At 35.5% G+C, this 25,300-nt stretch overlaps 1 protein-coding gene across 4 annotated transcripts in view; it reads left to right on the top strand.

Annotated features, from left to right (window-relative positions):
• The window catches only part of VPS13C (vacuolar protein sorting 13 homolog C), a 193,543-nt gene that overhangs the window by 124,040 nt on the left and 44,203 nt on the right, over positions 1-25,300 (top strand). For 3 of the 4 annotated variants that reach the window (XM_039220292.1, XM_039220311.1, XM_039220312.1), the window contains 15 exons: positions 2,768-2,918; positions 4,921-5,030; positions 7,482-7,651; positions 8,976-9,223; positions 10,369-10,598; positions 13,414-13,506; positions 15,746-16,111; positions 16,598-16,684; positions 18,009-18,164; positions 18,322-18,586; positions 19,666-19,826; positions 20,787-20,908; positions 21,415-21,709; positions 22,985-23,374; positions 25,161-25,265. In XM_039220292.1, the coding sequence (XP_039076223.1) occupies positions 2,768-2,918; positions 4,921-5,030; positions 7,482-7,651; positions 8,976-9,223; positions 10,369-10,598; positions 13,414-13,506; positions 15,746-16,111; positions 16,598-16,684; positions 18,009-18,164; positions 18,322-18,586; positions 19,666-19,826; positions 20,787-20,908; positions 21,415-21,709; positions 22,985-23,374; positions 25,161-25,265 (2,949 nt within the window). The remainder of the gene's footprint in view (positions 1-2,767; positions 2,919-4,920; positions 5,031-7,481; positions 7,652-8,975; positions 9,224-10,368; positions 10,599-13,413; positions 13,507-15,745; positions 16,112-16,597; positions 16,685-18,008; positions 18,165-18,321; positions 18,587-19,665; positions 19,827-20,786; positions 20,909-21,414; positions 21,710-22,984; positions 23,375-25,160; positions 25,266-25,300) is intronic. The other variant, XM_039220301.1, reaches the window with a different exon arrangement.

Genomic DNA, 25,300 nt, shown 5'->3' on the forward strand with positions numbered 1-25,300 from the left:
AAGTGTAGGAATCCTATGGTTCTCATGTGCATGTTTGTGAGACCATTGAAGCCAAGCCGTAGGGGATAGGGGAGGAGCGAGAGTGACCAAAAAGAGTGTGTGAGAAACAAATAAAAATGTAGTAGCTTAGTAGATTTTGATACCTGTGATTACTTTAGAATTTGTCCTAAGATATAACAGGGTCAAGAATTCTATCTGGGAAGAAGTTAAAACTGAAGTTTGTTGTAGAGATGAAAGGTCCTTTGTGTAGTTATGAGTGCATATAATATAAGGGAAGAGTGTCTATTTAGGATATTCATAAAGACTTCTCTATTACAGAGTATGTGACTCTTAACTTCTCCCATCCTGTTAAGAAATTAGATCTCAGGACTAATATTTGATCTTTTCCCCTTGCTTTCAAAGATTATGTGGTTATAGGTTTGCTGAATGCAAAAGTAAAACCTCTATTTCTATCAGGAGAATATTGACCGATAATATATTTATATAATGGGCAGTATAAAGCAGATAAGTTGAGTGAGCTAGAACTACATGAAACAAAATGGGTATATCTTAAACATAAAAATGGGAAAAATTGAGTTGCAAAATGATAGCACAACTCTATATTATTTCTAATTTTACAACAAACAAGACAATAGTGCTATGTATGCATATATATATACAATATATATGAGTACATATATATTATGTATTTATGTATATATATATTTATAGGGAATGCAGTCTTGGTAAATAAAAGAAAGCATTCATGGGAAGAGTAATTCTCTAATTCAGGTTATTGTCTTTCTCTGAAAAAGAGTGTAGCAGGGATGGAATCTCATAGAAGTAAACATGGGGCTTCAGCCATATCTATAATGGGAAAACAAGTCCTAAAGGAAATATAGGAAATTGTAAGATTTGACAAAGCTAGATGATAGGTACACTGGGGAGGATTATTGTATTCTCTCTGCTTTTTCTTTATGCTGGAAGTACTTCAAAAGAAACAAGAAAAAAGTAACACATGAAGCATTTTAACATCAAAGTGTGATCATCACTTAAAAGGCCCCGGTTGCATCAAGATACCACTTTAGTGGATACTGTTTCCACTACCTAATGTGTCAACAATCCAGTCCTCTCAGAACACACACCCTCATTGGTGTGAATCTGTGTACTTTTTCTGGGTCTGGGGTGCAGCCAAGAAAGGGCATCAGGTAGGTGACATCAGTAAGTTGGGTAGATCAGCTTGACAGTTCTTAAACAACTGTGGGGCCGTCTCTCAAACTGCCATTCTCACTTACTGAAGGGTTTCAGCCACAGCAAATCAGAGGAGATGATGAAGTGAGCTGCTTTTCAGGCAGTTGTAGTATCTTGGTTGGTATCACACATGGGAATGAATACACAGGGAAGATCTAGGGAGTTTAAAGTGACATCTATTCTCTTGCAAACAAGGGGATTGGGGCAAACAAGAAATCTTTGGTTATTATCTTATGCTAAAATATCTCTCCATTTTCATTTAGGCAATTTTTCTATCGACAGCGCCTAATTTATTTGGGGAACAAAGTGTTCTGTAGTATTCAGAGGAGAAGGTGCTGTGCATGCATGCATGCCTGTGTGAATTTGTGTCTAAGTATTTGGAACAGACCATTTGGACTGCTGTATGTGTAGGGAAAACGTACAAAGAATAGAAAGATTAAAAGGTTTAATGGTTCTTAGCAGCTAGTAGTAGCTTTGTTTGTTCTAGCTGCTTCATGTTCTTTGGGCACCTATGAGGAAGATGGTATTATTTCTGTTTTAAAGATTAAGAAACCTGAGTTAAGGAGGCTAAGAAACTTGGCAAACAGCACAGCCTGAAAGTGGTAGAGTTGATACAGAGCCTCCTGACTGAAAAATTCCCTCCCTCTTTCTTCCTTTTTCTTTCTTTTTTCCCCTTTCTTTTTTCTTTTAAAAATTTTAAATGTTTATTTACTTTTGAGAGAAAGAGAGAGAATGGTGGAGGAGCAGAAAGAGAAGAGGACACAATCTGAATGAAGCAGGTTCTGTGCTCTGAGCTGTCAGCACAGAGCCTGACATGGGACTCCAACCTGTGAACCACGAGATCATGACCTGAGCCAAACTTGGACACTTAACTGGCTGAGGCACACAGGCATCCCATCCCTTTCTTTCTTTGTCACATATCCCCTTTTATAAAGGTAGGAGATGAACAAGATACTCCTTTCCTGCTCTGTGTTTTGGTTTTTAAAAAATTCTTTGTAGATGCATTACTTATTGTTCTAAGTGGCATTATTCTTGATAAGTTGAACAAATGTCTTGAGGTATGTCCAGATGTGTGTTTACAGGGAATAAGAACTCCATTGCAGGACAGCATCTTTTTACCTCTTGGTAGAGACTAGGAACCAAACAGCCCTCTTCCTGTGTTAAGTTTAGATGGGGATGAAGTGGAGGAGGGAGCTGATACTGGATGAGAAGAGAGAGAGGCAGAGTGGAGATGGGGAGATAAGGAGAGGAGAGAGAAGCACAGGTCCAGGAACAGTATAAGAAAGACAAGAACAGACCAGGAAGAAGAGTGACAGAGGCAGGGCCTTGGGCATGAGTGCAGACAGACGTGTGCCTTACACACAAGGAGTGTCTCCTGCTATACGAGATGAGATACTTCTCCCCTGTATTTACTGTCCTAACACTTTTTTTTCTTTTTTGCTGAGATGAACATTGAATTTGAGGAACTGTAAATTAAGACATGGATTTGATATTCTGCTTTTTTATTACTTACATATTAACAATTGTTGCTTTCTAGGTTGCTCTCAGTCAAGACGACTTGACAGTTTTAATGAAAATTTTACTGGAAAATCTGGGAGAAGCTTCTTCACAGCCAAGCCCTACGCAATGTACCCAGGAGGCTATAAGAGTAAGAAAAGATGTTCTGAGTGGGCCTGACCACCTCAAAGGTATAAATTTATCAAGATTTTTCTTTGATTATGGAGAAAAATTAGTATTAATACCATGTTTATGTTTAGTGGTCTTTTTAGTTGTCTAGCATAATGTGGTATGAACTGATTCAATATTGTAGTATTTACTGTGGAAAATTGGCTGGTCCAGGGCCTGGGGCTGCCTTGGAGCTCCTAAGGGAAAGAAATATGCTCATTGTCTTCCATAATGGGGGGGGGCTACCTATTGTCTGCAGGATACATGTTTGCCCTTTACTTCTAATGGCTGTATTTGCTGAGTTTTAGGAGCCATGGAGGTGGTTTACCTTGAGAAATAGCAAATGAGGCATGCAGCATGGTAAGGTCCCAAAATAATTACAAGAGAAAAGGACCTTAGTATCCTACTCAGATGACTGGTCCAAGAGGAAGGAAGGTCTTCTTGTATAAAAACAGCTTTATTAATCTGGTTTTATTAGAGAGTGGTATAGTCACATATATAAGGGAACTTTCCAGATTATTACAATGGAATCATTTAAAAGCACTGAGCCTTTTAAGTTCATCCATTTTTAAAAGATAATTTTTATAAAATGTAAGTGTCCTTTTTGCTCAAACTAGTTATATAAAACATAATTTTACTTGTTTTGGTCATTTAAAGTCATTGACATGAATATATGTTTTATTAGACTGTAAATAGTTTAATATTTCCATGGCTGGAAAGAGATGAAGTACCCCTTGCCCTTCTATTGAATGGCCCCAGACTGCTGTGCTTTTACAATGCTCAGATCATCAGCTATTACTTCAGAAAGCAGTAGATAAACTGCCAGTTAATAGTGTCATTAACATTGCTTCTCCTATATTTAGGCCCAGTGTGTTTTGTAATCGCAAAATAAATGACAAGAGTAGTGTGCAGGAAAGGTTTTTGTTTCAGGTGAATTGTAAGTGCTACAGTACAGGATGGAGAAACACTAGATAAGCAGACTATTGCTATGGTTAGACAGGAAGTGTGTGCAGCTGAATAAAAACAGCAAGCAGGCTGTATGTGATTAAATCACAAGCTCATTATGTTCAGCTGTGGTTTTGTGTCTTTGGCTCTGGCTATATGGTTAACATGTCCTTGGGAAAACTTGTGAATTCAGATGAAAGCTGCAAAGATGGTGAAGATTGGGATATGAATTGTTTTCAGAAAAAAGTGAAGGAAAAAAGCCCTAGCATTTTCCAACGTGGAGAAGCCTTTATATGGTTAAAGTAATGCAGTGTTTACTCTTCCACTATCTTTTAAGAACTTCCCTATAAATGATCAAAGGATAGAATCTATCTCCAAGAGTTGATGAAATCACTTTTTAAGAGTGATTGAAAGAAGTAACTATTCTTACTGTCTAAAAGGTTTTTGCCTAAAGATGAGGGAAAGGACTAAATTACTTCTTGAAATCTCTTTTACCCCAGAATTCCAAAGGCTCCCTGCCCCATATTTTATTTGAGCTCTGTTTGTCTCTGCTCTTGGATTATATTCTGTTCTTGTAAATGTAATGACCTGGGGGGTATAGGTAATTAAAGAATTGCAGTATGCTAGCAAAGAATCTGTTACTGACTGGTTTCTTCTAGGACAAAGTATTTTATTTTTCTCTGCCTCCAATTTCATAATCTGTTGACATTGGCTTGTAACCATTTAGGTTAAATGCTTTGATAATTGTAAACTACTCTAAGATGAACATTCCTGCTCTGGGGGGCTTTTAAAAAAAAGGTGTCTTGACACTCTCCAAGATCCCTTCTTTTTTGTTGCTTCTTTAAAAATGTAGGTTGTCTTCCTCTGTCATTTGCCCTGTACTAAATATATATAGAATCATTGGCATAATTAAATTAAATATGTAATTTAATTATATATCTCATAATATGATTTAAAGAATCCTAGAAAGTATGATACATATTTGGAATAATAGGTTATTATCTTAGCTTTTTAAATAAGTATAAAATAATGTACCTACTTAAAGCTTTTTAATTTTCATACTTATGTTTGAACCATCAGAACAAGATATGACAGACTTAAAGCTTTCTGTGGACCAAAATGTTACTCTCCAATTTGACTTTCACTTTGAATCTCTTTCCATTGTTCTTTATAACAATGATATAAACCAGGTATGTAGTAAATTTATTTAGAAATAAATCTTCAGCTATTGATATTTAATTTTAAAACATTGACACTTTTTCATTTGACTGTTAAAAAATTAATATGTCTATTAAACTCTTATTTGGCCTACAGACTATACTTTGGTCTTGCTCTGTCTTTACTTTGTTAGTATTTCTAATCTTACTCAGCTAAAGAAAAATTTTTACTTCTTTCGGTAACATTAGCACTGAACTACTTAGATCCATCTCTAGTAGAGGAATTTTATATGTGAGTAATTAATTATATGTGTAAGTTTATTACATGTATATATAATAACATGTAATATGTGTGTGTGTGTGTATATAGTGGCTTTGGAACCTTGGAGGATTCTTTTAAAATTAATGATTATCCCGGATATATAAGCATTAATTATGTTTCTCTTGAATAAATTTTATATGTAATAGACAGGTATTAAGGATACTGATTAGTGGATAGAAGAACCAAGATCTAGTGCCATAATTTGAAGTAATTAATGTACCACTGGTATTTTGGAAAGCTGTTTGTAGTTATGTAGATAGTATCTTCAGTAAATATTTTTATTATATCAATTATGTCATATAATACTCATAATAAATACATCATATGATTATACCCATAATATGCATTGATTATGTCTGTTGTTACTGTCCATTCATGTTATCTTATGTTTCATATTTTTTTCTAAAAGTTATTTGTATTGATCTTGAACCATGGGCTAGTATCTGTCATTTATGCAGTGAAGTACTTTAATTTCTAATGTTTAATGTTAATGAAAAAATAAAAAAAACATGACTGTATGGAAAATGAACAGTTAAAAGTATTCTTCATTTCACTTAAGGTACCGTCATTCTATTGGTGCCCCAGCCTTAGAATGTTGGTATCTTTTGTTGATCATTATTCATTAGACACTGAGTATTGTCATTTTTTTCTTTGTTCTTTCCTCGTATTTCTCACTGCTACTTTATTTGAAACTTCTTAGCTTACCCTAACTGTCATGGCTTCCTTGTTCAATGCTCTTTTTCCTTTCATCCATATTAGACATTACCACAAGTTCACTTTCCTAAATGAATCTCATGTAGCCATTTATAATTTATTACTTTACTAAAAAACATTCAGTGTTAGGTTGTCTGAATTGTACCTTAATAAAAAAAAGTTCAGTGACTCCAAATTGTTTACATTAGTAACTGTACTAGTATATTGTGATCAGTAGGTATGTCACAGGTCATTTCTATTAATAGTTACAGACCAGAAGTTTGTAAATTATTTACATTTTTATAACTTACATTCCAAATTTGCCAATAATAATGTCAATAATGTCTGACCTGTATGCATGCAGTGAACTGTCTTGAGTGACAGATGTAGAGTTATAACCAGCGTGGTAGGAATCGCACATCACCAGTACCTCTCATATCAATGCCATTGTCTGTGGTGAGCAATTAGAGCTGATGTTCTTTACTTTCCTAAGGAGATTTTTGTTGTTTTTTTTCCCTTCTTTTTGGGGGGGGTGGTTGTATTTTTAAAGTCTGGGCATACCTTTAGCATTTGCAGGATGTGTTAGAATTAAAGATTGAGATCCTTTGACCTGTAAATGAAAGTTTAAATCTTTAGTTTGGGAAGTGGGACCTCATTAGGCCCCTTGTATTTCTTCCCAGCCCTCATTCCCTACCATTCTTTAATTGAAATATTCAAGCTTAAGCAGCTAGTACCTTGTGCCCTCAAAGCATCTCTGAATTGTTTAGTCATGTTTCTTCCATATCTAGAATGTCTTCCTCCTCTTACCCTGTCTGATCCCACTTAGTCTCTGAGGCTCAGTTGAGTTGTCATTTTCCTGAGGTTTTCTCTGCCCACAGTGATCTCTTTGACCTTCTGAGTTTTGCTATTTGTATTCTTTACCTAACCACTTAATATTCTTTGTGGAATATGGAAGATTAAATATGAATAAATAAGTGTCTACATGTCAATCTTTGATATTTACAGTCTACTCATCTCCTTGTGATGTTTCTTATAATGTGTTTCTATTTTCTATATTTATTAGGGTATAAGCTTGCTAACATCACCTACTATGTTTTATCCTTTCTCATAAACCCCATAGTTCCTTTCACAGTGTTTTTTTTTTGTACAGAAGAGCTCATTAAATATTTATTAGTTAGACTGATTGACAAAAAGATTTCCTGATTACTTTTATTTGCCTTGAACTGTGAGATAAATTATTATATATTAACTATTGTTGAATACCAACACACACATGTATTTTTTGTATGTACGTATACACTCACAAACAACTGTATGTATTATTCTGTTTTATTCTTGTGTTTTAACACCCATGCTTTTAAATCTTGTTTGATCGATTTGCCTTTGGTCTCTGGGTTAACAAATGTGTTTAAAAGTAATTACATAATATTTAAAGATAATTGATTCTTTTGCTTGAAAATACACCACAGGAATCCAAACTTTCATTTCACAATGACAATTTCCGGCTTGGTGAACTCAGACTACATCTTATGGCCTCTGTAGGGAAGATGTTTAAGGATGGCTCAATGAATGTTAGCCTTAAACTTAAGACATGCACACTTGATGACCTCAGAGAAGGCATTGAGAGAGCAACATCAAGGTTTGTCATCTCTGAACTTGCTGTACATTATTTAAGGTTGACCTTATACCTGACATTGGTTGCTAAGCTTGGGATTATCAAAAGAGACCTTTGGTCATACTTCAGTTTGAAGTGCATCAATAAGTAGTGCTAATATCAGATTCAGTTCCTTTGAAATTTGAATTAAAGGGAAATTTAATAATAAAATGGAGTACTGTCTTAAAAGCAGGAACTAAGAGAATGTAAGAATTTTAATGATGAAATTCACATAGGGTGGTTTGTTGGTAACATATTTTCTAAATTGTCCCCAGGAGGCAGGATTTTTTTGTTTTGTTTTGTTTTTAAAAAGACTGAAAGTTTTTGATCTTTTCTTTGTCTTAGTCTGTATATTTTAAACCAGTGTTCTGAAATGTCTTTCCAAGTTTTACTAGAAATGTAATCCCTAGCATTTTCACATTATTAACCCAGTACTGAAACATTAGCTTCTATTAGCCTTCTGTAAAGTGGGAAATAATGTAACTTTAATATCCTAATTATATTTTTATTCCTTTCTCAAATATTGAGACATACTATTTTTGTCCTTGATGTTCTTTGTAGAAAAACTATGCTGCTCCCTAACCAGGGACTCCATTGAATATATACTGGATGCTTCTGAGCCCTTTGTTTTTCCTAGAGATAAATAAAGGAGGAAAGAGTGCTATCATGCAACTGGCTTTTCTAGTTTGCAAATTTCATGTTTGGGGTAGAGGAAAGGGTGCTATAATACAATCAGCTTTTCTGGTTTGTAAATTTCGTGTTTGGGGTAACTGTCTGCTGCTGTGTAGGCAAGGGTAAGGCCATCATCTGTTTGGTAACCTGCTCTTCCCAGCATGTGCGAGGATATGTAGCAACTTTCACTGTAGACACTTGAGAAACACAGGCTAATTTGAATTGGATTAAATACTTTTGTACTCAAATTGTATAGGATGATCTTTGAAGATAGTTTGTTCAGGGAGGTTTTATTTTATAAATTAATGTGAAGAGGTTGGCCTTTAAATTTTGTGGGACCACATTAATGTGTTTTGTTAATTCCTTTTAGTAGTCATTAGCTTATTTTTCTGCTACTGCATTATAATTAAAAAATAATCTGTAATTGCTTAATAACATAAATTTTGCTGTGGAGATTAAGAGACTATGCCTTAGTTGCTAATTAGCTAATTAGACCCTAGTTAACATTGACTTTTTTTCTATTCAGATTTAAAAAAAAAAAACTCAAAGGTGAAAGAAAGGTTATTAAGGTGTATAGGAAATTTTTCATCTTTTAAGTTATTTTTTGCAAGAATAAAATACTGTATATCTTTTTTAGAATGATTGATAAAAGGAATGATCAAGATGACAACAGTTCTATGATTGATATAAGTTACCAGCAAAGCAAAAATGGAACTCACATTGATGCTGTTCTTGACAAGCTGTATGTATGTGCCAGTGTGGAGTTTCTGATGACTGTGGCAGATTTCTTTATCAAAGCTGTGTCTCAGGATCCAGAAAATATGGCAAAAGAAGCACAGATTCCACTACGGCAGACGGCCACAGCAAAAATCAAGATGGAGAAAGGTTAGCAGAATTTATCTGTTGTAGATGACAACTTGTTGTCTATTTTAACAGAAATTACAAACAAGAAAAAAGATGAATGGGCAATTTAAGAAGGTAAAATTGCTCTTTCTAATTTAAATATATGCTGTGGAAAAATTTTAGTAAGCATAAATTTTTATGGACTAGGGGCTAGGAAACTCCTGTTCTGGTTCTAACTCTGCCATTAATATTTTTTTACTAATCCAAAAATAGAAGGAGTTAATTTGAGTCTTTGGTTGGAAGACTGTTTTATAGAAGCGCAATCTTGTATTCAGAGAAGATGTATGGAAGAATTGTATCACAATGAAGAACAATTGAACAGATAGAGGCTGAAGGTGGTATCAGGGCTCCCAGCATGATACCCCTGGACATCACCATAAACACCTTAAACTCAGGGGAGTGTTTGCAAGTGTCTGGTCTTGATGTACACTCAGGTCACTTCCCTGCTGTATAAATTGTTTGTTCCAGCATTACCAAGTAGATCAGTGATTTTCTTCATTAAATTATAATTGTCTAAAGTCAGGCATTTATCTTTCTAATGTATAACTCAGCAAAATTGGAAAATACCATTTAAGGGCAAGGTCAGAATTTTATTTCTATTTTATTTATTTATTTGTTTATTTAATTTATTTTATTTTTCACTTACCTTTCCTAAACAGTAATCATATATGATATCTCTTTATATATCATATAAATATATTCATATACATATTTAATATATGTATCCTATAGATTGTAGGACACTGTGTATTTTATAGTGAAGTCAGAATCCACTTTATCAGAGTCTCTCTTCATCTTCTTGACACTCCCCTCACCTGTTTTCCCCTCCTTTCACACATTCATGTGTTCATATGTGCACACACCTTAATTCAGACAAAAGCAACTTCAAAACAAGAGTATTCTTGCTAGTCAGAGTGGAAATGATGTTGTGTCAGAGATCAGATTGCATTATCCCACACAGTTAGCATCTGTTAATAATTTATCATTAGTATTAATCAACTGTTGTTAATTCTGCCACCCTTAGAGCAAGGTTTTAGAAACAACTTAGCAACTTTTAGATAATATATACTCGAGTGACAAGATATATTTTATTACAACTTTTTTCATTCCTATTTTTGTTTTTTCAGAAGACTCTGTAAGGCCAAATATGACTTTAAAGGCCAAGATCACAGATCCAGAAGTGGTATTTGTTGCCAATCTGACAAAGGCCGATGCTCCTGCCCTGACAGCCTCATTCCAGTGTAACCTGTCTATGTCAACATCCAAACTTGAGCAGATGATGGAAGCTTCTGTGAGAGATCTTAAAGTCCTTGCTTGCCCTTTTCTCAGAGAAAAAAGAGGAAGAAACATTACTACAGTAAGAATTGCCTTATATTCTAAGCTCTGATTGGAGATTGGCAGAAATGATGGATTCATAGAATCCTAGAATGTGAGAGCTCTGTAAGACTTCAGAGATTATTTACTACAGACTTGAGGTTTTACAGAGAAGGTTGAGTTCCAAAGATGTTAAATGATTCAGCCATGCTGCTAGTGGCAGAACTGGGAACTACCTTCAAACTCTTTTTCTTTTCATTGTACCATCTTTTGTTGAACAGTATTTGAATTTTAGTACAAATCAGCATTGGAGTCATGTGACTAAAAGAGATTGTGTTTTGCTGTATTAAAAGTTAACTTGAGGGTCACCTGGGTGGCTTAGTCAGTTAAGTTTCTGGCTTTGCTTCTGGTCATGATCTTGTGGTTCATGAGTTCTGTGCTGACAGCTCAGAGCCTGAAGCCTGCTTTGGATTCTGTGTCTCCCTCTCTCTCTCTGCCTCTCCCCTGCTTGTGCCCTATCTCTAACTCTCTCTCTAACGTTAACTTCAGTTAGATGTACATGTTATCGTTGAAAAATATGATTTTAGTTAATTAACTTAATTGCCATACCAATAAGTTTTAAATGTTACACTGAGAATTTTACATTAAAGAGGATTCATTGTATTATATGATTCATTTGCAGTGTTATTTTAATTAAAAATATTTATGACTAAGTGACTTACATAAAGAAATGCAACACTAGGTTTAGTCTGTACTTTATTGTGAAGCATTCTTGAGTGGGGTCATCTTTTGGCATGTCACAGAAAGCTTATAGTGAATCACTCCAAGAAAGGTTTATGCTAGTTTTTTTTAATGAAAAAATGAAAGTAGTGCAATACTAATTCCTTCATTCAGTTCAGGTGCAAGGTTAGTTTATTTCTTTAATGAGACATATATGTGTGTGTGTGTGTATATATATGTGTGTGAATATATATGTGTGTATATATATGTATATATATAGTGTAATAAATTTATTTATAAATATAAGCCTGATAGTTTTAAGTAAATCATTGGGTTTGCAGATTTGAAATGTGTTCTTATAAGCGCCTTTATGTGATATTCAAGACTGACCTCTTGTTCATCATCTGGAATCTGTTCATTTACCTACATTACCACAGAACTCTTTATTTTATTTTTTGAATGTTTATTTATTTTTGAGAGAGAGAAGGAAAGAGAGAGATGGAGGGGAGAGAGAGAGTGCATGCACAGTCAGGCACAAGCAGGGGAGGGGCAGAGAGAGAGGGAGACACAGAATCCAAAGCAGGCTCCAGGCTTTCAGCTGTCAGCTCAGAGCCTGATGTGAGACTCGAACCCATGAACTTTGAGATTATGACCTGAGTCGAAGTTGGACATTTAACTGACTGAGCCATCCAGGTACCCCAGAACTCTTTTTTTAAAATAACAATTTCAGGTGATTTAGTTGTCATCTAACTATAATGAAATAAAAATTTCACTTCCTCATGTACTTCTTTGTGAATGTAGGACTTTCCACAGTCTTTACTTCATTTTTATGGATATTTTAAAGGCATATTTTACAAAGGGTATCATTTGAATATTTTAGTGAAAAGAGACATTTTATTTTTTAAATGTTTATTAATTTACTTTGAGAAAGAGAGAAAATGAGCAGGAGAAGGGCAGAGAGAGAGGAAAAGAGAATACCAAGAAGGCTCCACACTGTCAGAGCAGAGCCCTACAGGAGATTTGATCTCATGAACCACAAAATCATGACCTGAGCTAAAATCAAGAGTCAGATGCTTGACTAACTGAGCCACCCAGGTGTTCTAAAAGGAAACATTTTAAAATTGTATTAGTAAGTATATGTCATTACTTAAGAATTTGACAGAAAGGAGGGGCGCCTGGGTGGCTTAGTCGGTTAAGCGTCCGACTTTCGCTTAGGTCATGATCTCGCGGTTCGTGGGTTCGAGCCCCGCGTCGGGCTCTGTGCTGACTGCCAGCTCAGAGCCTGGAGCCTGTTTCAGTCTGTGACTCCCTCTCTCTGACCCTCCCCTGTTCACGCTGTCTCTCTCTCTCTCCTAGAAATAAATAAAACATAAAAAAAAAAAAAATTAAAAAAAAAAAAAAGAATTTGACAGAAAGGAATTGATCAGAACTGTTTAAAGTCCTTTGACAGTGTGTGCAGATCTGTCATAATTCAGAAGAGCCCTTATAAGATATTTTAAACTAATTTTATTTGCCTTTTGCTTTTAGCATAGGCTATAGTTAAAGATCTCAAGTTAAGGAGCCCCTGGGTGGCTTCGTTCGGTAAGCATCCAACTCTTGGTCTCAGCTCAGGTCGTGATCTCATAGTTCGTGAGTTCGAGCTCTTTGCTGTCATTGTGGAACCTGCTTAGGATTCTGTCTCCCTCGCTCTCTGCCCCTCCCCCATTAATGCTCATGAGCTCTCTCTGTCTCTCTCTTTCTCTAAAATAAATAAACATTAAAAAAAAAAGATCTCCATGGAGTGCCTGGATGGTTCAGCCGGTTAAGCGTCCAACTTCAGCTCACATCATGATCTTAAGGTTCGTGAGTTCGAGCCCCGCATCGGACTCTGTGCTGACAGCTAGCTCAGAGCCTGGAGCCTGCTTCAGATTCTATATCTCCCTCTCTCTCTGACCCTCCCCTGCTCACATTGTCTCTCTCTCTCTCTCAGAATTAATAAAATATTAAAAAAATACATTTAAAAAAAGATCTCCAGCTAAGTAAGACATATTCTAGTGTGTATTATGTGTGTGTGTGTGTGTGTGTGTGTGTGTGTGTGTGTATGTATACATAACAGATCTGTGACTAAGGAAATGTGTATTTTATTTATTTGTCACTAGGTCTTACATCCTTGTTCTTTATTTATGGAAAAATGTATGTGGGCTTCAGGAAAACAAAATATAAGCATTATGGTTGAAGAATTTATAATTAAGGTCAGTGCCTATCATATTATTTGGGTAAAAATCTTTATGTTTCTAATAATATCTTTTGAGCATTATGCTAGTTACATCACATACTCAAATAGTCAATATCACTTTATTGGTACCAAATACTATTAAAATACATTTTTCTTCAAAGCAAATTTTTTTCCATCTTTTTATAAAAAGAGTGCTTTTGAATATCTATAAATGATTGGGATAGTTTTTATCTATTATATTTGCTTGTATGTATATTGAAGAGATTGGGTTTGGAGGAAAGCAGAGATGGGGTGGGAAGAGAAGGGAAGGTGGGATGGAAAAATGAAGTTAGTAGTAAATTATTTTAGGCTTTTGTTTGAAGTATAATGTGAATTTAATAATTGTGTAATTAAATGTTTCATTTGGCTTTAAAATTTTTGTAATGACAGATGTATGCTAGAAATGGTCTTAGGATTTGCTTTGTATTAATCTCTTATATTTGAAGTATTAGAAAAACAATCTCTTTTCTCCCGTAGCGTTTGTATTGTTTAAGTATGACATCATAATTGGTTATAAATGAAAGATATAGAATACATATCAAAATCTATTTTTCTGTCTGTCTGAAGGACACAACACTGAGGTAGGTGGTTGATAGCAGCCTCACCATACCATAGCCAGTAGTGATTAAACCAAGACTTAAGTTAATGTCATTTGAGTACCACATAAATAACAGTGCAGTTTTCTCTCAATATTTTAAAATGCTCAGTGCTTTTAGATTGTATTTTGTTAACAGATTTACTTTTTGAATACCTTAAAGTAGTAAGTGAGGGGGAAAGTTCTTGAATTTGCAGGCACTTAGTCTAAGACAGTAGGTTAAGGTACTGGGAGAATGGTCTTTCCTTTGTGTATCAGCAAACATTTGTTTATTCAGCAAACATTTTTTGAGCTCTTACTATGTATGAAAAATGTCCTGTACAAGGCATTGGGGATACATAGTCCGTATATTCAAAGGACTTACTGATACATGTGACAGAAAGAAGTAAATCAGTGATTCTAGCTTTCAGAGCTGGAGGTATGTACTGGTGCTACTGGGAGCAGAGGTAAGGGTCCTCTGATCAGACCATGACACCAGGGAAAGCTGCCGTGAAGTGGGGCTGCTGAGGCTGAGTTTTGAAAATCTGACAGAGGTTAGATGCAGAAAGGAGGCTGAGGGTCCCTCTCTGTCTTCTTTCGAGACAGAATTGACAATAGGCACAAAAGTAGAGGTATGGAAAACCTTTTAAGGACTTAGAGGCGTGATTCCACATGGCGGGAGAGAATGGTGTGGTGGAGTTGTAAGATTGAGAGCACGAATTAAAGGTGACATTAATAAGGCAAGGGCAAAGAAGGGACTTAGTGGACGGGTAAGTTTGGGAAGAGGCTCATACCACTTCCTTCTTTGGGTGATATAATCATACCTTTTTATCACATTACATAAGTAAAGGTTGTGAGAACTGAACAGTAAAGGAATCCCCTTAACATATTTATCCCAGTATTGCTCACACTATGAGAAACCCCGACTAGCTAATTGATTAGGCATCCCATCACAAAGACTTCAGCTAAAGAGAAATTTGAACTGTATCCTTAAACTTAGGGGCAGTTGAAGATGTAAGCATAGGAATGGCATGCCCAGGTTTGAATTTGAGAAAAAGAACACCAGTGGAAGTGTGGAGGGTAGGCTATGAGGCTCCAGTTAGCACTGGACATAGAAGACATCATCACTGTAGAACTAAGGTACAGGGATAGGAATGAGGAGGTGAGCAAAGAAACTATACAAAAATAATAAGAGATAGAGTTTGTAAAACTTGGGGTAGTGGAAGGGGATCTGTGGTGATTCTTAATTTTTTTGTTTCAGTAAGACAAATTAAAACCATGGATGTATATTTTGATGAGGATCATACACTTTGGTTTAGTTAATGCAACTGGTTGAAAAATGAAAAATTCAGTTATGCTACATTTTTCTCTTCACATAACACTATTTTACTATGAATTGGTCAATTTAACTTTAGGTTTTGACATTAACATATAATATTAATTACTTAATTCCATTGTAGCCTGAACAGAAATCATGTTAATTTGAGAAGTTAGTTGACTTGACATATTACTTTGTGTATTCCCTTTTGTTTTCCTTAAGTACGAATGTAATATATTTAAATTTTTTTAAACTTTTGTGTTACATATTCTTCTCATTTAGAAATTATGTAGTCTTAAAATTTTTCTGCTTTCTTTTTTGAAGATTTCACCCATAATTCTGAATACTGTGATGACAATCATGGCTGCTCTGTCTCCAAAGACAAAAGAAGATGAATCCAAAGATACATCTAAGGAAACAGAAAATCTTTGGGGCATCAAATCTGTTAGTGATTATAACTCTTGGTTTCTTGGTGTTGACATGGCAACAGAAATAACAGAAAATTTCAAAGACATTCAACATCCATCTGTAGAGGAAAATTGTGCTATTGTTGTAGAGTCTGTTCAAGTTACCTTAGAATGTGGCCTTGGGCATCGAACCGTACCTTTATTACTGGCAGAGTCTAAGTTTTCAGGAAATGTTAAAAATTGGACTTCCCTACTGGCTGCTACTGCTGACATGACATTAGAGGTATGACTACATCATTTGGTAATTCCAGAGCCAACTTCTCAAAAGTACACCTTTAGAATTAAGATGTGAGCTTATCGTGTTTGTGCATGGCCACAGCAAGTGTGTGTGTGTGTGTATAGTAATATAAACTAACATTTAACTTGTTTATGCATAGTCATATTGTTTAGTTGGTCACTATTTTTTAAAGACTTTTTTGTTAAGTTATATAATACATTCTAATACTTAATTTATTGATGCATTGTACAGTATTATTTAGTTGGTCACTATTTCTTCAAGACTTTTTTTGTTAAGTAATTTGTTGATGGCAGTAAAGTAGGAGAGTGAAGGAAAATGCACCCACTTTATAGATATTCTTTGTGTCTTGAAGTAGTTGTTAAAATGATGTTTGACATGTAACATTAATTGTGTAATATTTTTTCCTACTGGTTATAGAAACATGCTGTTAAAGTTAAAAGACTCTGTTGTTACAATTCCGTACTTTTCCAGGTTCACTATTATAATGAAACCCATGCTGTTTGGGAGCCACTGATTGAGAGAGTGGAGGGGAAGAGACAATGGAATTTAAGACTTAATGTAAGGAAAGTATAAGATATCTTTTTATTGATGACACTAAGCAAATTCATTTATATATTTTAGCTCACTGAGTCTCAAGATTTGTGATTTAGGATTCTGGAGGCCATTTCAGGGGCCTTGTGAGGCCAGAACTATTTTCATAATAATACTCAGACGTTATATATCATGTTTATTCTCATTCTCTCATGAGCATACAGTGGATTTTTCCAGATTATGTGATATTGCACCAGAATGAATACTGAAGCAGAAATGAGAATCCACCTGTCGTGAAGCAGGCACTAGAGAGATTTATAAATGCCCCTCTGTGTACTGTTAAAAATAACTTTAATAGTTATATTTCATTAAAATATTATTCAACATATAATTGTTATTTTTAAATGAATATTTGAAATTTTCTCAGTTTTAGTTTCTAATAGAATTCCTATAGATAGGATCCATATACATGAAACTTTCTGAAAAGCTCAGTGATTTTAAGAGACCAAAATATTTGAGAAAACTTGAATTGTAGTTCATGAGTTCTTTGTGCGTTACCGTATTTCTTGAGAGCATTTCAGACACTTAACCAACTGAGCCACCCAGGCGCCCGTTCTTGAGAGCATTTCAGAATCCTGGATACCAAAGCACATTTTACTAGACTAAAAGGAACATTAATTATATACCTTTAGCAGATTATTACACCACAGCTCTCTGGTGTGGCCTGAAGTGTAAGACACTAAAATTGACTCAGCAGATGGCCATTTTAAAAATGAGAAGTAACTTAACCTGTGTCCCAATTTCCTCTCAGTAAAGTAGAAGTTATATCTCTGACCTACCTGTCTCTGGCACAGACAGGCTAACAAAAAGTTTTTATATGGCCTTTGAGCTCTATCAGAACAAGAACTATGATGGGAGTCTGATGGCTGGTGAAAGCTTCTATTACTGGTAGGTGTTAACAGTGAAAAGTAAAAGGAGCTCCATATTAGCTCCAAGAAGGGTCAGTTGAGACTTCGGGGTCATCTTAGATTACTCCTCAACACAAAAGGACCAATTAGTGAGGCAACACTGGGTAAACCTTGCTGTGGGGAATGAACAAGAAACAAATACTGTAGCTAACCTTGAGTACTTTTGTGACACAGTTCTAAACATCACCTCATGCACTGACGACTCGCTGAAAGAAAGACTGCTGATCTATGCTATATCTAAGCGAAGCACTGGTTATTTTAGAAAATGAGACTTTTGACCAGCCTTACTCTAAAGTTTAGGAGAATTTAACTCTTTGAGAGTTATAAAATTGTATTATTATATGGCTGATAACCTAAACCTGTTATGTTATTTATCCTCCTAGGTAAAGAAGAATCCAGTCCAGGATAAAAGCTTAATTCCAGGAGATGATATTATTTTTCTTCCTGAGCCACAAACAGCAATTCATATTTCTTCGGGAGATACAATGAATATAACCGTATCCAAAAGCTGCCTTAATGTTTTCAACAATTTAGCCAGAGTATGTTTGTTTTTTGCTTGGAATATGTCAAATGGGATTCTAAAATGAATCATGTATGGATTATTTATGTAATCAAAATTAATTTCTTAAAAAATGTGTAATTTGGGAAAAAGTTGCATTTTACAGAAATTTATTGGGATGTTATGTTCCTTTTCAGGGTTTTTCAGAGGGCACTGCTGCTACTTTTGACTACTCTTTAAAAGATAGGGCTCCTTTTACAGTAAAAAATGCTATAGGTATTCCCATTAAGGTGCAGCCCAATCATAATCTCAGAGTAATAGGCGCCCTTGAGAAGAGTGGGGTTTATGATGTTGATGCTGGTCAGAATTTGGAATTGGAGTATGCCAGCATGGAACCTTCACGTCAAGGAAAGTTATCTATGCTGAGCCGTCAAGAAAGCTCCTTCTTCACGCTAACCTTTGGTATGCTCTATTTATTTTATATTTACCTTTGGAATTGTAGGCGTGGGGCTTATTTTTGGTAAAATACGAAGGTATTGCTGCAGATGCCTTGGGAGGCAACATTTCTAAAGGCTTGAAACAAATAGTTGATAAACTCTTGTCTTGTTTTCTTCCTCTAAACTTGAGAAAATTAAATTTGATTAAGAATGACCTTAGAAAACTAGATTATTCTGTGCCCTTAAATAATACATTCTGTAGTATCTTTCAGAAAGAATGTGGGCCCAGTGAGGAGAAGAAAGTTAGCGATATTCAGAAGTTATAAAATGTTGACAGTAATTATCAGCATTACAAGGAAAAGGCAATTATTGCTAGATAGCTGAAAGAAAAAGGAACAAGTTGGATTTTGTGTTTTAATAAATTTATTTTTTTAATTTTTATTTAAATTCTAGTCAGTTAACATACAGTGTGATATTAGTTCCAGGCATGCAATTTAGTGATTCACTACCTCCACACAGCATCTGTTTTTCATCACACATGCCCTCCCTAATCCCCATCACCTATTTCACCGATCCCCCTACCCACCTCTCTTGTGGTAACCATTAGTTTGTTCTCTGTAGTTAAGGGTCTGTTTCTTGATTAATGCATTTAAAACCCCAAGAGAAATTGTTTTGGGTCAAAAAATTTTAAAAAAATTAATGTTTTTTATTCTTTTTTGAAAGAGAGGGAGACAGACTGTGAGTAAGGGAGGGACAGAGAGCCAGGAAGACAGGCTCCAGGCTCTGAGCTGTCAGCACAGAGCCCGACCTGGAGCTTGAACTCAGGAACTGTGACATCATGACTTGAGCTGAAGTTGGACCCTTTCCCAACTGAGCCACCCTGGCACCCCTGGGTCAAAAAATTTTATAACTAGTTTCCTTTCCTTTTTTTATTTTAGTTTCCTTTCTTTGGTTAGTTTCTATATTTTAGGAAAGCACTTTTAGTAGTCTTTTTTACTCATGAAGAAGAATTCTCTTGTCATTATTTTAAGGTGCTGAGGAGTACTTTGCAAGGAATATAGGTAAATTGATATTTGGTTGCTTCTCACTTATGCTTTGCCTTAGTACCTCATGGATATACAGAAGTTGCAAAAGTCCCTGTTGCCAGATCCGGACGGCGATTATATAATGTACGGAATCCCAATGCCAGTCATTCTGACTCAGTCTTGGTACAGATTGATGCAACTGAAGGGAATAAAGTAATTACCCTTCGTTCTCCTCTGCAGGTAATGCATTAAAGTATAACAGGAAATATTCAGTCATTTAGCTGAATATAGGAATATGATAAAACATTAAGTTCAATACTGATTATTTGGAACTACATAATAGATTGAACTGGCTGCTATTTCTAGTCCAACTTGCTTTTGTAATAGTCTTCATTTTAAATGTCTGATTAAACATTCTTGTTATATGAAAGTCCATTTTTGTTGTGGTCTAGGTTGGAAATTAATGAAGCTTTTTGCCTCTTTATTTAAAGATTTAGAACTGGGAGTATTAATAATTATATGGGGTTGTCAAATAAGATAACATTCCATTCTCTTTGTATATCACTTGGGATTGTATTTTTGAAGTATATGTGAAGGAATACTGGAGTGATCTCCCCAGAAAAAGATTTTAGCATCTTAATCTTTTCTACCTTTAAGGCTTTATCCATTTTCTTTTTCTTTGCATTATTATAGGTTTCATTATATGGCCATCAAAAGAGCATTTCTTCCTCCTTAGAACATCAGATAAAGAAATGAAAGGATTTCAACATTTGGCCACTGTTATCTCTCAGTTTGCTATTAGCTCTAGCCTGTATCACCTTGTAGTCAAGAAAAGAGAGTTGTACTACTTTTCCTCATTTCCTTTGCTATCCTTTTCTGTTTTCACATGGTGCATTGAAAAAAGGTTGTAGTGGGGAAAATATTATGGTTGAACTCATCAAAGATTAATACATACTATACACTAACAGTGAACATCAGAATAGAACATGTGAATATCCTAGAATTTTCAACTTCCACTTAAACATCAAGTTTCTCATCTATAGCACTTATATATCCTAAAATTTTTCAATTATCCATAAAAATATCTTCTAATACTGGGCTGAAACTTTTTAGAGCTAAGAGTAACTGCATGCAGCTCATATTTTTCTTTTGACCATCTATATCTTTTTAAACAACTTGTATGTGTTTTTTATCCAACAGATTAAAAATCATTTCTCTATTGCATTCATCATCTATAAATCTGTTAAGAATGTTAAGCTACTGGAGCCCATTGGAGTAGCTAGCCCTGAAGAGGAATTCCACGTTCCTTTAGATTCATATAGGTACCTATTTGCTTGAACCTGATACTTGATAACTAATACTAATTTTTAAAAGGCTCATAATATATATGTTTAAATATGAATTGGTATATTCTAGGGCAAAACATTATGTTTTTATTTATTATCAAAAGATGTGTAAAAGCCAGTTTTAAGCGATCTAGAGAAATACATTTATTTAGTCATTGATTTACCAGATGAAAATTTTTACTGTATAGTTGATGTTTTAGCACTTTGTGAATTTTATTTTTATTAGATTGCCTTTATATTTGAAATGACTATTGTTTTGACTTGTTATTGTTTACAGATTGGTTTTTTTTTTCCCCAGAAAGTTCCTCCCTGGGTTAGCTATGTGACCCGGCAAGTTTCTTAACCTGTCGTAGCCTTGTTTTCCTCCTCTGTAAAAATAGGAATAATAGTATTTACCTTGTAGAATTACCAAGAAGATTTAATGAGATTCTTAAGTTCTTGATAAAAGCTTTCCCCCCAGCTCTGTTTTCTTTTTTATCTAGATGTCAATTATTCCTTCAGCCAGCTGGTATCTTAAAGAATCAGTACAGAGAATCCACCACTTACATTTCTTGGAAGGAAGAACTTCACAGGAGCAGGGAAGTCAGATGCATGCTGCAGTGTCCGTCAGTAGAAGTCAACTTCTTACCTCTCATTGTCAATACAGTTGCTTTGCCTGATGAGTTAAGCTATATATGTAGCCATGAGGAAGACTGGGATCCAGCTTACATTATCCATCTTTATCCTACCCTCACTTTGCGGAATCTTCTCCCATATTCTCTAAGATATTTACTTGAGGTATGTCTCTTGTGTTTTGTTTGACCTTTATTATTACAGAGTGAATTCTAGTTTTGTTTTGTTTTTTACTATGTTTTTAGTTGAGGTCAGTATTTTACATAGCATAATTCTAATGCTTTAATAATATAATAACAGCAAAAACTGACATAGCATTTAGTATATGGCAATCACTGTACCATGTGCTTTACCTGTATTAACACATTTAATCCTTGTAATAACCTTCTGACGTAAGTTCGTTATTAGACCCATTTTACAGATGAAGAAACTGAGTCTCAGAGGAGTTAAGTCACAGGCCCAAGATCCCACAGCTAATAAGCTGTAGAGCTGGGGTTTGAACCTAGGTAGTTTGACTCCTTGCTCCCTTCCGCTGAGCTCTGCTGAATTGCCTATGAATTAAGAACCTTAATAATCTCTATTCCATTAGCTAGTGGATAGAAAAAAGGCAGTGAGGAAGTACTTCATCTTACTTTATCCTAAAGTTAATTTTACAGTTTTTATTGTAAAGTTAATAGTATTATGTGGTCCAGGTTTCTCTTGAACTTAAAATAATTAGTCTGTCTAAGAAATAATGGGGAACATTTTTAGTAATGACATATGATAAATACTTTTAGATTCTACATGCCACAACATTTTAAAATTTGGAAAGTGTTGGAACTTAAATTATTTCATTTCTTTATCTGACAACGAGCCACCCCTCAGTTGAAAGACCAAAATGAATTAAATGAACTAAACAGTATATACGTAAGGGAAGCTTTCAGAAAGGAAGCCTGATTTATTATGTGGCTATTATTCATTTTAAAAAGTATTCCATGTCACTTGGATAGCTCATCAGAAGTTTGCTGTCACTTTTCCTTCTTTCATTTATATGGGAACCACGAGGCCTAGCATGTGAATAGAGGATGAAGTGGAAGCCCTGGAAGTCCTGGTGGTTAAGTGGCTCATTAATGACAGGAAACCACAGCCAGCATTCCTGAATCCATCCTTTGATGCCTGGCGTCTGAACCTCCTCCCCCCCTCAAGTTTATGTCCATTGACCTACTAATAGCCAAATGACAGTTTCTGCCTTTGGCTGTGATACAGTATTTTTCTTTTTAGTTCTTAGTGGTTATTGAGCATGCATAATGTGTAAGCCCGGGACTTCATTGAAGTCTTGTCAGTTCATCTGAATCTGGTAGGTTATTTATTAGCATTTGCATAAAATATGGATGTTGCTATTGCAGAGGTTTTAAAAAAATCACTAAGCATATTACTTAGTTTTTGTTTCTTTGCTTTTAGGGAACAGCAGAAACTCATGAGCTAGCAGAAGGCAGTGCTGCTGATGTCCTACATTCGAGAATCAGTGGAGAAGTAATGGAATTAGTTCTGATGAAATACCAGGGCAGAAACTGGAATGGACATTTCCGTATATGTGATACACTGCCCGAATTCTTTCTTGTGTGTTTTTCTCCTGACTCCGCAGAAATGATGACAATTGACTTGTCGATACATGTCAGACGAATTGACGGCCGGATGGTGCTGTCTGTTTTTAGCCCCTACTGGCTAATCAACAAGACATCTCGGGTTCTCCAGTATCGTGCGGAAGATATTCACGTGAAACATCCAGCTGATTTCAGGGATATTATTTTATTCTCTTTCAAGAAGAAGAACATATTTAGTAAAAATAAGGTGTGTTTTGGTGGATATAACAAGTTAAAATAGATAAATTCCTAGTTTGGACATGTTTGATTCATTAGCTTTCCCTCAATCCACGCTTACTAGTTTGCTTATGCCATTAGTATGAATTAAGTCCAAGGAGACTTTTAAGGAATGCATAATACAGTAGGATGTTAGGATTAGCAAGAGTTTCCCGAGGCTGAATTGCCCTTTTCTCCATTGCCTTTAGAATTGCTTCTCTTTTGGGGCACCTGGGTGGCTCAGTTGGTTAAGCATCTGACTTCGGCTCAGGTCATGATCTCATGGTTTCTAAGTTCAAGCCCCACATCGGGCTCTGCTGACCGCTCGGAGCCTGGAGCCTGCTTCACATTCTGTGTGTCCTTCTCTCTCTCTGCCCCTCCCCCACTTGTGCTCTGTCTCTCTCTCAAAAATAAACAAACATTTAAAAAAATGTTTTTAATTGCTTCTGTTATTTTAGTAGTGTCAGGTAAAAAGCTTGACTTTATGTAGTTTACCTGTGATAAAATGGCATTTCAAAAGGTGGAACAGTTGGTTTTAGCTTATATTAGCTGAGCCCTCCTATGTATGAAGCACTAAACCAGGCCTTGGAGAAAGAAACCTAGTGCCTAAGCCTGGTCTTTTCTGCTCTGGTCCCTTCTTTGCTTTGTAGACTCCTATCATGGAATTGTTTATCACACATTGTCCCATGTGCTCACTGCTAGGCCTTTGTGGTACAGTTTCTGCCTGAAATGTCTCTTCCTCTATGCTTTTTCTTACCTGCTGCATTTTTCCTGGTTCCCTGCTATTCATCTTTTGGCTGTCCTTGTGCTCAGGCCTACCGTGTGAAGGATTTCTGTCTAAAGTGGAGCTGGATATTATATCCCTGCCCTCTTAGAGCAGTTGTTCTCAAATTTCAGTGCATGTTAGAATCACCTAGAGGGCTTTCTAAAACACATTTCTGGGTTGTGCCCCTAACATTTGATTCAGTAGGTCTGGGTAGGGTCTGAACATCACATTTCTAATAGATTCCAGGTGATGCCAATGGTGCTGATCCAGGGACCACATTTCAAGAACCATTGTCTCAAAGTGTTGATTAATCCATGGCATTGTAATTACCTGTTTAAATGTCTTGCCTTTGGTTGTCTCAGGTGTGTTACAATCTAGGCGGGTAGATGGAGGAACACAGTTAGATCTCTTCTATACAACTTTAAGTCACATAGCCAGAAGTAAACTTTTTACCCTCTCACCTTGGTAGCATTGTGTACTACTTGGATAGCTCTTAATCCCATTCAGCCTTCCATCATAATTATTAGTTTGTGCTTCCCGTCTCCCTGTTCAGCTGGAGCTGATTGAGGACAGGAACTGTGTCCTGTTGTCTTCCATTCTGCTGACCATGATGCCTTTCATTTAGTATTTGCTGAGTAATATTAAAGGCATAAATCTCTATGTTTTAAAACTTTTAGGAATTTGTTAGCACATTATCCTAAGTCTAACACTGGAAAATATTAGTTTACGTTAAGCTTTTCCTTTTAAACAACAGAGTGACTCCTTGGTATACATCTTTAAGTTCACTAGACTCATTGCACAGGTGAATGGGAAGATCAGAGCTCTGCTTTTATTTTTTTTGGTCTCCAGAATATCTGTGGTTCTCTGACCCATTGGCAGTATGGCTTTGATTATTTTTTTCTGTGTCCTATGATACTAAATAAATTTCTAAGAGAATAGTATCTTTCCCTCAAATAAAATTAATATAGTCTTTTAGGCTTCTTATATGATGGTTATGTGTTCTCTGTTGTAGGTACAATTAAAAATTTCAACTAGTGCCTGGTCCAATAGTTTTTCATTGGATACGGTGGGAAGTTATGGGTGTGTGAAGTGTCCTGCCAATAATATGGAATACCTGGTACGATTCTGCTTGCTTATTCTCCCTTGACTTCA

Source organism: Hyaena hyaena, unplaced genomic scaffold (genome assembly GCF_003009895.1).
Source record: "Hyaena hyaena isolate Hyena2069 unplaced genomic scaffold, ASM300989v1 scaffold_15, whole genome shotgun sequence".
Lineage (NCBI taxonomy): Eukaryota > Metazoa > Chordata > Mammalia > Carnivora > Hyaenidae > Hyaena > Hyaena hyaena.